The sequence below is a fragment of the Leucopleurus acutus genome (genome assembly GCF_964270905.1).
Source record: "Leucopleurus acutus genome assembly, chromosome: 1".
In the NCBI taxonomy this organism is placed as follows: Eukaryota; Metazoa; Chordata; class Mammalia; order Artiodactyla; family Delphinidae; genus Leucopleurus; species Leucopleurus acutus.
In genome coordinates this window covers 10,839,515-10,854,602 of record NC_139142.1, presented here as the reverse complement: position 1 = coordinate 10,854,602, position 15,088 = coordinate 10,839,515, and the positions used below count along the sequence as shown (strand labels likewise).

The following is a 15,088-nucleotide window of genomic DNA, read 5'->3' as shown; positions in this document are numbered from 1 at the left end:
TCTAGTGTTCTTTTAGCAAACCCTCACCAGCTAAATTTCTCAAGTAGTTTCATGTCATATAGCTTGTTTTCTTTTAATATAGAGCCATAGAAAGCTAAGAGTGCATTCTGTCAAGCCAGCAAATTCCCTTTGCTCTCCCATGGAAGATTTCTTTCCAGCTCTGAAATGTTAAGATTCTAATGTTTACCAACAGATATACAATTCTTTTAATGTAACTTTCATGTATTTATTTGCTTGTAACACACAAAATGTGCCATTCTAACTTAGTTTCAGTTTAAATTAAATGAAGGCACGAGTCTAAGCACTAACTCTGCCTTATGCCCTGTAAACTGTTGCTTGAGGTACAAGTTGAACTTGAAAAGATATAGAATATTTTAAAATTTAAGTCAGAAACCTTGCCCAATTCTTTGATTCAATTAATTTGTATCCAAATGGGACTATCTTCATTTCTGTAATGAACTTTCATTCTTATTCTAAATATTTAAGAATCAATAAGGCACTGGTGTAAATATGAGAATCTAAGTCACCCAAGGAGTCTTAGATCAAGAATAACCTTGAAATCTGGGAAACAGGGCTAGCTCAAAGCTCAAGAGCAGACAGGGTGTAGGTGGATGGTAGCTGGGTAATTATATATTCCCACACCTATCATCTTACATTACGGAAGAAAGAGCCTCAAGTCTCATCTATTGCTTAGTCATTAGTTTTGAATGCTTGGTTTTAATACCAAATGAAGAGCCACATTAAAACTAACCCTCATTCTGTCTCAGATGTCATAACTACAGATTTGAAAAAACTGACCCTGTTACATCCCAGACACTGAAATCATGGAACATATTGGTTGTGTTTTCAATTTGGAAGACAAATATGTCATTTTAGAAATCAAGATTAAAAATCAGAATTTCATACCTTGTGCAAGCATGTTAAATTCCAAGAACAGTGCTATGTGGTAAAGTTCCATGGCTTCTTCTGCCCTAGTCATGTTTGGCTTCCCTGCGACGAGAGCCTGAACTTCACTGAGACTCCCCACAGAGGGGCTACAGTGCAAAACGGAGAGGTCCACCACGTCAGTATACATACAGTGTAATATAACTTTCGCATATTTTTTTGGTATAATGGACTCATCTAATATAATTCTTGTGGGAGTCCTTAAAGTTCGGTCTGTGATTTCTTCACCAGTCCGTATCCTCCTTTGTAATAAATTTCGGAAAAATGGGGACCGTGCTGAAATAATAGCCTTATGAGCTTTGAGCTCTTCATCTAAACAGTTCTGATTTCCACCAAAAGCTTCAACCAGTTCAGAGTCTGAAGAAAAACTAAGGACGACATCATAATAACACATGTAATCAAAGAGTCCACGCATATCTACATCAAGGGAATTTGGTGTTCCAAATTCTTCACTAAGCTGAACGAGGATATCAACATTTTGAAACCTTGAGTCCTCCATTCCAAACTCTCCTGTATAAAGGTAGTGTAACAACGCAGAAAACATGGGCATATCTATACCAGCTGTACTGATGTCCATTATGATCTCTGCCCCATACTCGGGTGAGGAAGAAAGTAGTGTTTTAAAAAATGGACATCTTGCTGCCAAAATGGCACGATGAACAGGAAAACAAGTTTCTTGAAATATTAAGTCTACATCAGTACAATACTTGTACTCATAAAGATCGGCCATATCTTTCTGCAATGTCCGGGCTTCTGGTCTAGCCAAACTGGCTTGTAGAGAAAGCTCCTTTAAGGCTGAAGTTCCCTCATATTCCTCCACTAATGCATTGACATCTCGAACATCCCACCCAGAGAGGAGTTCTCGCATCTGCTTGGCGTGATCAGCAGACCTATTAGATTTTCGACGCTTGATGAACTTCTTCTTGAGGGTGGCAAGGCCAGAGGTTCTCTTTTTTTTGTCTTGTGGTTTCTCATGGCCATGGTCAAGGCTATATAATTTTGATTCACAACCATAGCCTTGCTGAGAATAGGATGATGTCCCTAAGAAGGAAATTAAACAAATGAAAACTTGTCTCTTTTTTCGTGACAGTCATTTTCAGCATTCAATTTAATATGCATTTTGTGCTAAAAATATTTACAGACATTTCTGAACCATTCAAATAAAACTGATTTCTGTTTTCATAAAGGAAGACTAAAGAGTTCAGATAACTCATTTTTATATTAAAGAAAGAATAGGGACAAACAAAGCAGATTATTAATTGTAAAAAATGCTGCATTTGTATGGGCAAAACAAATGGACCAAGACACAAGAAACATATTTTGCTGTTTCCACACCAATGGAGATTCCTAGTTTTCCTAGGGTAACTGGCAATTATGGTTAAGAAAACCAAAGAAAAGCTCAACTGTGCTATAGCAGCTTGCTTAGGATAAAAATCATATAAGCCAGATTTACATTTGATGGGAAAAAATCTGGATGCTACAGAATTATTATCTGTAATAACTTTTTCCATAGCTTAATCCTTTTTTTAATCCAAAAAGACCACCGAAAACCCGATTCTATTTATACTCACAAAAGAAAATGAAGTTAGAAAAACGGAAACAGTTACCTATAAACGTCTGTTGGGCTTGAGAATTTCCCCCTACCCTCGGGGAACATGAATGAGGATAGTTAGATGCATTAGCACCCATTTTCTTCAGTCACTCAGGCATTCCATCTGCTGGTTCTTCAGAGTATAATCCCAGAGGCCTTTACGAACTTTCAACCCTGGATCCAGTAGCCTCTTTTCATCCATTTCTTGATATGAAACAAAAATAATTTAATTCATTTTTTCAAATGTATCTCAAATTGTACAGTTAAAAAAAAAGCAAGCTACTGAAAACTGCTTTTATTTGCAAATAATGACATGCTGTAAAATTCACATGTAAAAATTTCAGAAAATGTAAACAAACAGTTGAACTATGAATCAGTACTATCTGTAATCTTGAGCCATAAAAGGTACCAATTATATACTTTCTAAGAAAGTAAAAAGTAACATATCAGACTTATTTAAATATAGTTACAGAAAGAATATTTCAAATCACAGGGAAAAGTATTTAGACTAAAAAGAAACTTTTCAAAAATTTTTTTTTCCTTAGAAGCAACCACCAGTCAATATAATCTAACATTCTAAGCCATTTACAAACACTTAAGAGGTGTTTGATACCAGTAGTGCAAATGCATGTATGTTGATGCAGACATACAGAGAACAGATAGTTGAATGGTTTGCTGTTTTTCTACCTTAGATAAAATTGTTTAAATTGATCCTTAATCTGTGTAATTAGGCATTTTACTGAAAGAGGGGGAAGGAAAGGTGGACAGTTCAAACTAAATTATCTTTAGGCTACTTGTTCTATAGCAATTTTGAGAGAAGTTATAATAAGTACAGTGAGGAGACACAAGGAAAAACAAAAACTTTTATCATTCCTCTCCATAAAGCCCTGAAATAAAAACACTACTTTCTTTTACCTGATATTATGACTTAACAGGGACAGGGTAGTACCAGTTTAAGAGATAATTTTAACAATTATAGATTAAATTCTACATCACGGAACCTTAAGTCTCAGAGCTGCAAGCAGAAGATATAAGCGCAAAGAGAAGAAATTCTCTGAGTGTCAACAGGAATGCTTCAAAATATTTATACCATCCAGATATATAAAATTTATCTGACCAAAAGCAATCATGGCTTAAGAGAAAACACAACTTAAAATCTATTATTGGAACTGTTAGGAAACCAACCAGTAGGCAGTCAATCTGGCCTCATAATTAAGAATGAAACGTTTTAACAAATAAGAGTTAAACACACACACATACATATCACAAAAAACCTGCTGGAAAACAGAACTATGTCAAGATTCTTGGAATTTATTTTCATCTCTGTTACACAGTGTAACCTTAGGAATTCAAGTTTAAGAAAATCACTCTACATTTGTCCTTTCCTTCAATCTTTTCCTACTATAAATATGTGGAAATTTGTTTATCTAAGCATAGAATTATCTACCTATAGTGTTCAAGAGAAAACTGGGAAACTTTCTACTAATTACATATCATGCAAAGTAGCAGTAACTTCAATCAAATCATATGCTCACATGAGCAAATGTAATTTCCTATTTGAAGTTTACCTACCTACCCTAGGAGAACACAGCACATTACAGACTTTTTACTTCAGTGCACGTTACTGATGCACGGCAGCAAGAGATGTGACAGTACGTTCTGGGTTTTTTTTAGATTTTTAAAAAATATTTATTTTACTTATTATTATTATTTTTGTCTGCATTGGGTCTTCATTGCTGCACACGGGCCTTCTCTAGTTGCAGTGAGCAGGGGCTACTCTTCGCTGTGCTGCGCAGGCTTCTCATTGCAGTGCCTTCTCTTGTTGCAGAGCACGGGTTCTAGGTGCGTGGGCTTCAGTAGTTGTGGCACGAGGGCTCAGTAGTTGTGGCTCGGGGCTCTAGAGAGCAGGCTCAGTAGTTGTGGCGCACAGGTTTAGTTGCTCCACAGCATGTGGGATCTTCCCGGACCAGGTCTTAAACCCGTGTCCCCTGCATTGGCAGGCGGATTCTTAACCACTGTGCCACCAGGGAAGCCCGACAGTACATTCTGTTAAGAACTACCCAGCAAGGAATCCAGAGGGTTTAATCAAGAAAATTACTTCTTCCAGAAAAGTCAGTTTTCTTAAAGGTTGATGCTCAGTGTACGTAAATTCACAGTTTTCTATTCTTAAATATTAAAAAGGTAGAAAAAGCAATTTTTTGGTCATTCACTTTGAATGTTGTCAACTTTTATAAAATGGAAACTAAATGTGCCTGTGTTAATTTCAGTTCAAACTTTAAAAAACAGTAAGTCTAAGTAATAAATCTTAGGTTTCAAATTGAGCTCCTTAAAAAGTTTCAAGGTTCTATCAGGCATTTTTACTGGTTCTTTAAAAGAAAATAGGGTCTCTAAAAAACAATACAAATCAACTTATTTACAAACCAGAAACAGATGCACAGACACAGAAAACAAACTTATGGTTACCAAAGGGGAAAAGGGAAGGGGAGGGATAAGGGATTAACAGATACACAGCACTATATATAAAATAAACAACAAGGATTTACTATATATCACAGGGAACTATATTCAATATCTTGTAATAACCTATAATGGAAAAGAATCTGAAGATGTACACCTGAAACTAACGCAATATTGTAAATCAACCATAGTTAAATATTAAAAAAAAAAAAAAAAAGAAAGGAAAAGAAAATAGGATCCTGGAAAGCCAAGTCTGTGGCCTCATTTACAGGTCAAATCCTATTCTCAGTCACTAAAGATTTGTATTTAAAACATAAAAACAGCATAGGCAATCCTTTCTCAAAAAAAGTTTGAAATATATTAAGAAAAATCCAGAATAAAAACATGCAAAGTAAAAGCCTTTACCAAAATGAGAAAAAAAAAGATTAAAAAGATGAGCTTTAAATCTGGAAGTAATGGTGGATGGTGGAAAGTGCTGATAAAGTGTTTCTAAAGTGTCACTCTATGAAGTGAGAGAGTGGCATGGACATATATACACTACCAAATGTAAAATAGATAGCTAGTGGGAAGCAGCTGCATAGCACAGGGAGATCAGCTCAGTGCTTTGTGACCACCTAGAGGGGTGGGATGGGGAGGGCGGGAGGGAGACGCAAGAGGGAGGAGATATAGGGATGTATGTTTATGTATAGCTGATTCACTTTGTTATAAAGCAGAAACTAACACACCATTATAAAGCAATTATACTACAATAAAGATGGTAAAAAAATAAATAATAAAGTGTCACTCTAATGGTAGTCCTCGTCTCACTTCCTTCTTTAAGGAAGGAAGTTGCATTCTTCCAACTTCAATTCGTGAAGTTCCATGTTGCTTCATTTTTTGTTGTTGTTGTTGTTCTGTTTTGCTTTTTGATTTCTAATGACTGCAGAGTAAACCCACTAACATAGCACAAAGTATGCTGTCAAAACAAACCAAGGAAGAATGGAGGCTTGCTTCCAGATGAAGAAAAGTCAGAGCATCTATAGAAGTGGACAGAGTTAACTGTTCTCACTTTGTCACATAAATGTGTGCACACACATATACGAGAATAATCTTCATCTGAGAATTTTGTACAGTTTGCAGGGACACCAAACATTATTACACTGGTCTGCTTGAGATTTAAACCATGCCAAAAATGCCTTAAAAAAATCTCAGTTTTATGATGAGCACAATTAGATATTCTAAAGCAACCACAGAAGGGTTAGAAGACATCACCAGACCCACTGAAGACACAAGAACACCTAGCAAGCACTAGAGAAGTCACAGCTGAGATACAGATGCTTGGCCATTTGCCACTATAATTAGCACCACCAGGACAGCTGGGGTCTCACTCTGGTGATGTGGCTTGAAATAAAAATGTCTTTGGGACTTAGGGACAGAGTCTCTTCCTGGTAGCGCCTAGTCAATGGAAATCCCCTTCAAGATGAACTGATTTGGGTGACATTAATATCTTCTACTAGAGCTCTAATACTAAAATAAACACAGGTCTTGGAAAGACTTGGTGGGAGAATCTTTTCTGGATCAGATATAACCCTTAAGTCCACCCTGTATCCCCAATTCCAAATCCTGGGGGTAACCCTGACTAAGTTACTAAAGCTGTATCTCTCAAAATTCTCAGAGAACAATTTATTTCTTAGGTAACCAAAACCTCATGCCAAGTGGAACACAGTATGATGTTATTTATTTCTTAATCGAATCCACTGCCTTTAAATGCTGGAAGTGAGAGTCAGTCACAGTCTTACCTCTCCAGGGATGTTTTCATTCCAGGCAAGCTTTGTCTGTATCCTACACAGAACAAGATGAAATCTAATCTTTGTATGATATGACAGGAAAGGAAAGGGAAAGAGAGGGCCTATGGGACTGGGAGAGGCCCAGAGGATGCAAATAGCCCTAGGGAACTCATAAACCCTTTTCCTAGAATCACCTTTCTGGGGGAGCTCCTTCTGTTAATAGTTGACATGACCAATCTCAATCAGAGGAGCCAACTGGCTTAAAATAAGCTTCAGTGATTGTAGTAGACCCAACTAAGGGAGAAAAATCATGCTGAATGCAACAGAAAGAATTAACAACCCTATGAAAAAAATTTCAAAACCAAAAATCAACCTCTCTCTCCTCCCCAAATCCCTAGGCTAGCATTTCCAAACAGTTTTCGCAATGTTTGGAAAATGCAGTATTAAACAAAGCTTTACTTTTCTTTACTTCAGAACTTTTTGGCATCTTTAAAGTGGTAAGGTGCATTGTGAACCTCCAAGAGGAAGTATTCAGCATAATCTAAAGGAGGCCCTTTGCCCCACAGAGCATTAAAAGAATGGACTTGCAGAACACTTGCAGAGTTTAGAAAACTCTGACCTTTGCATAAAAATACTTGTTACACTTTAGGCAGCAGAGAGAACAATGAGTGTCAGGTATCTGGGATAGAGTTCTCCCTCTTGTCACTAATTTACCACTTACACAGGATAAGCTACATTTAACTTCTATGAGTCTCAGTTTTTGTAAACCTAAACTGAAATGTATGGGTTGCAACATCTATAAATTACGTCAAAACAGGGTTCCTAAAATCCGCTGAAGCTGTAATACTTATTGATTTGGAAAATGAGGATGGGGAGGGGGGTTACTTCTATATTAAATGTTAGTGTACAGAGAAAAAAAAGGCAATTGGACTTTGGAATTTAAACATGCTTTCCACTTAGTCCAATTTTTACGGATAATTATAGAAGAACAGGAATGTGGGGCATATGTGAATATGAAAAACAATTATAATTAAAAAGAAATGTAAAACTATAGTAATATTTCACTTCTGTCAAATCTAAGGTGACCACATCATTCAAATCATATCATTCAAATCAGGATGCTTGAGAGTGAAAAGGGGTACAGGCCTAATGAGGTAAAGTGGGATGATCACTTCTATAGCCAAATCTCACATTTTCAGAGCAGCTAGAAATAAAGCTTAAAAAGAAAAAAAAAAAAAAAACTAAGTTAAAAGAATATAACTTCATATGCCCATTCTCATTACCCAAACATGTTTTACTTAACATAACAACTAACATTTATTGAGGGTTTACTATATGCCAGACTCTGTTCTTAGAGCCTTTATATGTATTAAACCCATTTAATTCTCCAAATACTGCTCCCCACTTTTTTAAGCTGATGAGTCTGAGAGGTTAGTAACTTGCCTAAAGTCACAGATATTGTAATCTTCAGTGCTATCCTTGGACACCTAATAAGAACAACAAAACAAAAAGAGACTGTGAACAGTAAATCAGAAGCAGTCAGCAAGAGACCTTTGCCTTTTGAAGGCATCTTCAAATAGATGAGATCAGAGTGAGAGTTTAGAAAGCCACCAACTAGGCTCATATGTCTCTCTAGGGCCATCTAACACAGAGGCAGATGACCTCCACCCAGTACCACAAACCCTATTCATTCCAGTGACACAGAACAAGAATGTTTATGATAGCAGCAACTCATTGAGGTGAAATTACGTTCCATTAAACATACTTATTAAGGCAGAGAAGTCAGACTCATGGAGCTAAAAGGGACTTCAATTTCATTTTGGTCAACCTCGTTTTTGAAAGTGAATTAATTATAAACCCACAGAATGGAAGAAAATATTTGCAAATCATATATCTGATAAGGGATTCATATCCAGAATATAAATTTCCTACACCTCAACAACAACAAAAAAACCTGATTAGAAAATGGGAAAAGGACTTGAATAGACATTTTTCCAAAGAAGATATATGAATAGCCAAATAAGCACACGAAAAGACAACATCACTGATCAATAGGGAAATGCAAATCAAAACCACAATGAGATACCACCTCAAACCTATTAGGATGGCTATTATCAGTGAAACAGAAAGTAACAAATGTTGGGCAAGGATGTGGAGCGCTGGAAACTTCATACACTGTTGTGCACTGTGGAAATGGCTACTGGGGCAAACAGCACAGAAGTTCCTCAAAATATTAAAAATAGATTTACCATATGATCCAGCAATTTAACTTCTGGCTATATACCCAAAAGAACTAAAAGCAGGGTCTCAAAGACATATTTGTACACCCATGTTCATAGTAGCATTATTCACAGTAGCTAAAACGTGGCAGCGACCCAAGTGTCCATCAACTGATGAAAAGCAAAATGTGGTATGTGCATACAATGGAATATTACTCAGGCTTAAAAAGGAAGGAAATTCTGATACATGCTACAACATGGATGAACTTTAAAGACATTATGCTGTGAAACGTCAGTTACAAAACGACAAATACTGTATGATTCCACTTACCATGAGGCAATTAGAGTAGTTAAAATCATAGAGACAGAAAACAGAATGGTAGTGTCCATAGGCTGGAGGTGGGAGCAAGGGAATGGGGAGTTAGTGTTTAATGGGTAGAGAGTTTCAGTTTTGAAAGATGAAAAGTTCTGGAGATGGGTGGTGGTGACAGATGCACAACAGTATGTACGCACAACAATATGTAATGCCATTGAATTGTACACTTACAAATGGTTAAGATGGTCAATTTTGTGTTATATTTTACCACAATTTAAAGTTTGAAAAAATCTACAAACATTGCCATCAAAAAACTATTGTCATCAGAAAATATACATTTGTGAAGCTTTATGGCTAAGGTTAAAAATTCACTTATCTAAGGAAATCTCTTCCAGGTAAAGTAAAATAGAATAGTTATTACTATATTTCTCTTCAAGCATCACAGAGCTCATTTGAAAAAATATTTAGACAGGCAAAATCCTTCCATTTCAGGAATGTTTCATTTTATCACCCATTAATAATATATATATAAATATTTCAACATCAAATGAAATAAACAGTATTTTATAAAATTATAACATTTGCCAGAAATAATGTAGTACATTTTAATTTTTATATTTAGAAAAAATGTTATTTGCTCTTTCATATTTACATATTTCTGATTTTAAACTGTAGCCTGAAACATTTCAAAAATATACATAAGGGAATAGTATACGAGCCCTTAAGCCTCTATCACCCACTGTGATTCCAGAATTATCAAAGTTGTATGTATGTATGTATGTATGCATGTATCTATCTATCTATCTATCTATCTATTTTGGCTGTGCCAGATCTTCATTGTGGCACGCGGGATCTATCTCCCCGACCAGGGATGCAACGCGGGGAGTGCAGAGTCTTACCCACTGGACCACCAGGGAAGTCCCCAAAGTTCGAAAATCATTAACAGAATATACAAATCAATTTCCCCAACATTTTTTCCATCTTTATTTTTCTCTTTTCTTTCCAATGAGATATCTTAAACCAATCCATTTCCTCATATGGGTACTGGGTACTGGTTGAGATAGATCTTCATTTAACTTCTGAGTTGTCTCCTTTAAAAGCTCCCACCTTGGGACCTGCTATTCCCTTCATCAGTAACACTTTTCCACAAAGTCTTCACAGGGTTCACTCTCTCACTTTATTCAGGCCTTTGCTCAAATGCCATCTCCTCAAAGACGCCTTCCCTAATCATCCTCTAAAAACAACATCCTGTCCCATCCCATCATTCTCTATCCCCTTTCTTCACTTTATTTTTCTTTGTAGCACTTTTCAGCACTTGAAATTATTGAATATATACTTGTTTGCTTGTTAACTGTCTCATGCTACAATGTAAGCTCCACTTACACTGAGCCAGAACTTCATTTATTTGACACTAAATCCTCAGCACATAGAACAGTGCCTGGCATATACGAAGTATTGAGCTGAAAACAGCTGAATGAAATCAATTTTTAAAAAATAACCGTTTAATAAGGAAATACTTGTTTGTAAACATTCTTTGAGCTCTTCAGTCCAAAAATTGTTTCTCAGGATCCATATTCCACATATACAGCCTAAGCCTCTTACAAGAGTGTGATTTAATTAAAACTGCACTAGTTCTTGGGAGTAAAAAAACATTTCTTAGGGAAAAAAAAAGTATAGATCACAGTGTGCATACAGCCTCAAATATGACTCTTTTGAGATATTTCAAAATATATAAACAGTATTGTTTAAAAAAAAAGCACCATGGTCCATCCAAAAATTAAATTTAAAAATAAAAATTAAATGTAGAATTACCATATGATCCAGCAATTCCACCTCTGGCTATATAACACACCCCCCAACTAAGAAAACAGGGACTCAAACAGGGTGGTACACCCAAAAGGTGGAAGCAAACTAAATGTCCATCGACAGACAAACGGATGAACAAAGTGTGGTATATATGTACAGCGGGATATCATTCAGCCTTAAAAATGAAGGAAATTCTAATACATGCTACAACATGCATAAACCTTGAGGATATTATGTTAAGTGAAATGAGCCAGGCACAGAAGGACTAATGTTATATGACGCTACTTATATGAGGCATCTACAGTAGTTAAAATCACAGGGACAGAAACCCCCCTGCAGGTTGCCAGGGACTGGGGAGTTAGTGTTTGATGGTACAGAGTTTCCATTGGAGAAAATGAAAAGTTCTGGAGGTGGATGGTGGTGATGGTTGCACAACAATGTGAATGTACACTTAAAACTGGTTAAAATGTTAAATTTAATGTTATACGTATCTTTAATCATAATTTTTAAAAAGTAAATGGAAAAAAAGGCCCCACTAAAAAAGCAATGACATGTGCTCCCCTTTTTTACATTCTTTTAATGACTGTAGCAGGAGTATCTTCTAACAGGGATATATAGTTTACAAAATGTTTTTCTACACATTAAGTCATTTTATCCTCACATTAAGTCTTCAATGTAGATAGGACAGGCTTCATTCTCTAATCTCTGAATTAGGTAATTAAGGTAAAAAGATGAAGTGACTTATCCAAAGTAAAATATTAATATATAGTAAAATGGCAAAGACAAAACTAGATACCAGTCATTCTGATCCCTAATTCAGTGTTTTTCCCCCTAAAGAAGGAAGTACCTTAAAAGTACTCAGTTCTGGGCTTCCCTGGTGGCGCAGTGGTTGAGAGTCCGCCTACCGATGCAGGGGACATGGGTTCGTGTCCCGGTCCGGGCGGATCCCGCATGTCGCAGAGCGGCTGGGCCTGTGGGCCATGGCCGCTGAGCCTGAGCGTCCGGAGCCTGTGCTCCGCAGCGGGAGAGGCCACGGCAGTGAGAGGCCCGCGTACCGCAAAAAAAAAAAAAAACCAAAAAAAACAAGGGGCTTCCCTGGTAGCGCAGTGGTTGAGAGTCCGCCTGCCGATGCAGGGGACATGGGTTCGCGCCCCGATCCGGGAAGATCCCACATACCACGGAGTGGCTGGGCCCGTGAGCCATGGCCGCTGAGCCTGCGTGTCCGGAGCCTGTGCTCCGCAACGGGAGAGACCACGACAGTGAGAGGCCCGCGTACCACAAAACAAACAAACAAAGAAACAAACAAAAAGTTCTCAGTTCTATATCAACCTTTCTGATGGGAACAGCCATGTCTTCCTTATGCGTCTATATGTCTAACTACACTGTTGTTTTTGTCACAAGTCTTTTTTTTTAATAAATAGCTTTATTTTATTTATTTACTTTTGGCTGCGTTGGGTCCTCATTGTTGGTGAACAATAAAAAGTTTCTGGATTGTGGATTATACTCCATAAATATCAAATCCCTTAGCATTCAAACACCAAAGACAAATATGACTATGCTTCTCTATTTTCACTCCTTCCTATCATTTAGTTTTTCCTCCTGTGCAGGAGATACTTTTGCAGCTTCTGTAATAAAGGAGAGAAAAATATAACAAAAGTAGAGAGAATAGTAAGATAAAGCTCAACAATTACCAAGTTTCAGTAGTTACCAATTTGTGGCAGTCCTGTATCACTACATCCCAATCCACTCTCTACCCAATCTCTCTGGATTATTTTGAAGCAAATCCCAGATAGCATATTATTTCATCTGTAAATACTTCCTTATGAATCTCTAAAAGAAAGGATACAAAAGAGCAACTACAGTACCATTATCACATCTAAAATTATGAACAATTCCTTAATATGAACTTCCCAGGCAGTGTTGTCATTTCCACCAGTTTTATTTTTTCTTAGTTTGTTTGAATCAGGATCCAGATAAGGCCCATGCATTGTGACTGGACGACTATGTCTCTTAAATCTCCTTTAAAAGGTCCCTCCCCAACCCTTTCCCCCTTGCAATTTTTTTTCCTTGTTGTTGTTGAAGAAATCAGGTTATATGGTAGTTTCCCATAGTCTGAATTTTGGCAAATGCATCACCATGATGTAGCTTAATATGTTTCTCTCAGCCCTGTATTTACAGAAATTTATAGATCTAACAACTTAATCAGATTTAGTGTCATTTTTGTACTTTTAAAGTTTATTTTGTCAAGACTGCTTCACATGTGGTGATGTGTACTTCCAACAATAGGTACCAAACGTCTACTTCTCATTCTCTAATATTAACAATTAACAGTAATCACCAACTAGAGTCATTAATTCCTTAGGGGCTGCAACATGGTGATATCCTAGCACTCCTTCTTTATTCATTAGCTGGAATACTTCTGTAAGAGGAACTCATCAACTATTCAGTTGTTTGCACAGAAAGGTAAGAATAAATGATTCTTTACCTTTATTTACTAATTTTCAAAACAATTAACATCCTAGCATTCTCTAAAGATGATCAGCAAGTTAAAAAAATTATGTGTTCATGGATTTAAACATATTTGATGGCTTTCCATTATTTGTATTTATCCCAACTGAGGCTCAAATTGTCCCATATCTGGACAGTGGAAGCTTATTCAAATTGGTCCCTGAGATCATATGACACAACACTACTTGTCTCTGAGAGCTTCTTTGCTTTCTAGGGTTATACCTTATTCTAGGCATATCTTGTATTTTTCTTACCTTAGACCTGTCATCAGCCATCTCTTTAAAGGAGACTTAATTCCTCTCAGTGACAAATGGTATTTAGAAACCACAGTCTGGGTGCTAGGGGGTGCTGGCTGCCTTTTTAGTACAAGAGTTAGGGAATTTTCTACACATGAGTATTTAGATACACACACATCCTGAGTGTATACTGATGCTTCCAATTCAAATTCAGGTTTAGAGGGTTTTTACTTAATCTCATTAACTTTACACATGTTTCTCCTTTCTCACATGTCAAAACCCTGTTCTCAACACTGCCTACATAATTGTTCATTTATTTTATCCCACAATACACACACAATAGCCAAGAATTAAAATGTCAACACTATCATCAACATTAAGATAAATGAAAATCTTTTTTTTCTGGCAATTCGTTTTTACCCTTAGGATATACCCAACTCAGGATATCCTATAAATTACTGTGTATGTAAGTCACTTGGAATAGTTTGCTCTGGGTGATTACATCACTAACTGGAAGTACACTTTTATTTCACTTTTGATTTTTAGGCACAGCATTTTTAATTAACTTTTGCTACATAATTCTGTAAAATGTTTAGATGAGTCTAAAGTCAAAACCACAAAATAAGATATATTCAAAGACTAGTTGCTCCCCGTCTACTCCAACCTAGTCTCTCCCTACCCCACAAGTAACTTTACTAATATTTTTATATAATACCCAAATTCCCTATTTTCTGGCTACCATCCACTGGCTCCCTACTATGAGCAATACTGAAATCAGCTAGTATCTTCTTCCTCCTCTCTCTCCTCCAGTATCTAATTTTAAGTAATATGTTTTAATTTACAGTTCATATCTATAATCTGTAAGCTTATTCTACTTTTCATATATTCTTCCTGCATATTTGGTAATTAAACTCTATCTACAGAATTAAACGATAAAGTGTTACATACTACACTGTTTCTCAATCTTAGTTCTACCAATAAAAAAATTTTTTTTTCTTTTTTTTGCGGTATGCAGGCCTCTCACTGTTGTGGCCTCTCCCATTGCGGAGCACAGGCTCCCGACGCGCAGGCTCAGTGGCCATGGCTCACGGGCCCAGCCGCTCCGCGGCATGTGGGATCTTCCCGGCCCGGGGCACAAACCCGTGTCCCCTGCATCGGCAGGCGGACTCTAAACCACTGCGCCACCAGGGAAGCCCTACCAATAAAAATTTTATTTAATGTTCATCACCAATTTAAAACACCAG

The 15,088-nt window shown here is 36.8% G+C and overlaps 1 protein-coding gene across 4 annotated transcripts in view; it reads right to left on the bottom strand.

Moving 5' to 3' along the window:
* BTBD7 (BTB domain containing 7) overlaps positions 1 to 15,088 on the bottom strand; it is an 81,025-nt gene that overhangs the window by 48,247 nt on the left and 17,690 nt on the right. For all 4 annotated transcript variants that reach the window (XM_082852812.1, XM_082852814.1, XM_082852815.1 and 1 more), the window contains exons 2-3: positions 2,553 to 2,740; positions 907 to 1,986 (exon numbers count right to left, since the gene is read on the bottom strand). In XM_082852812.1, coding sequence (XP_082708938.1) covers positions 907 to 1,986; positions 2,553 to 2,634 — 1,162 coding nt within the window. In that variant the 5' untranslated portion in view covers positions 2,635 to 2,740. The remainder of the gene's footprint in view (positions 1 to 906; positions 1,987 to 2,552; positions 2,741 to 15,088) is intronic.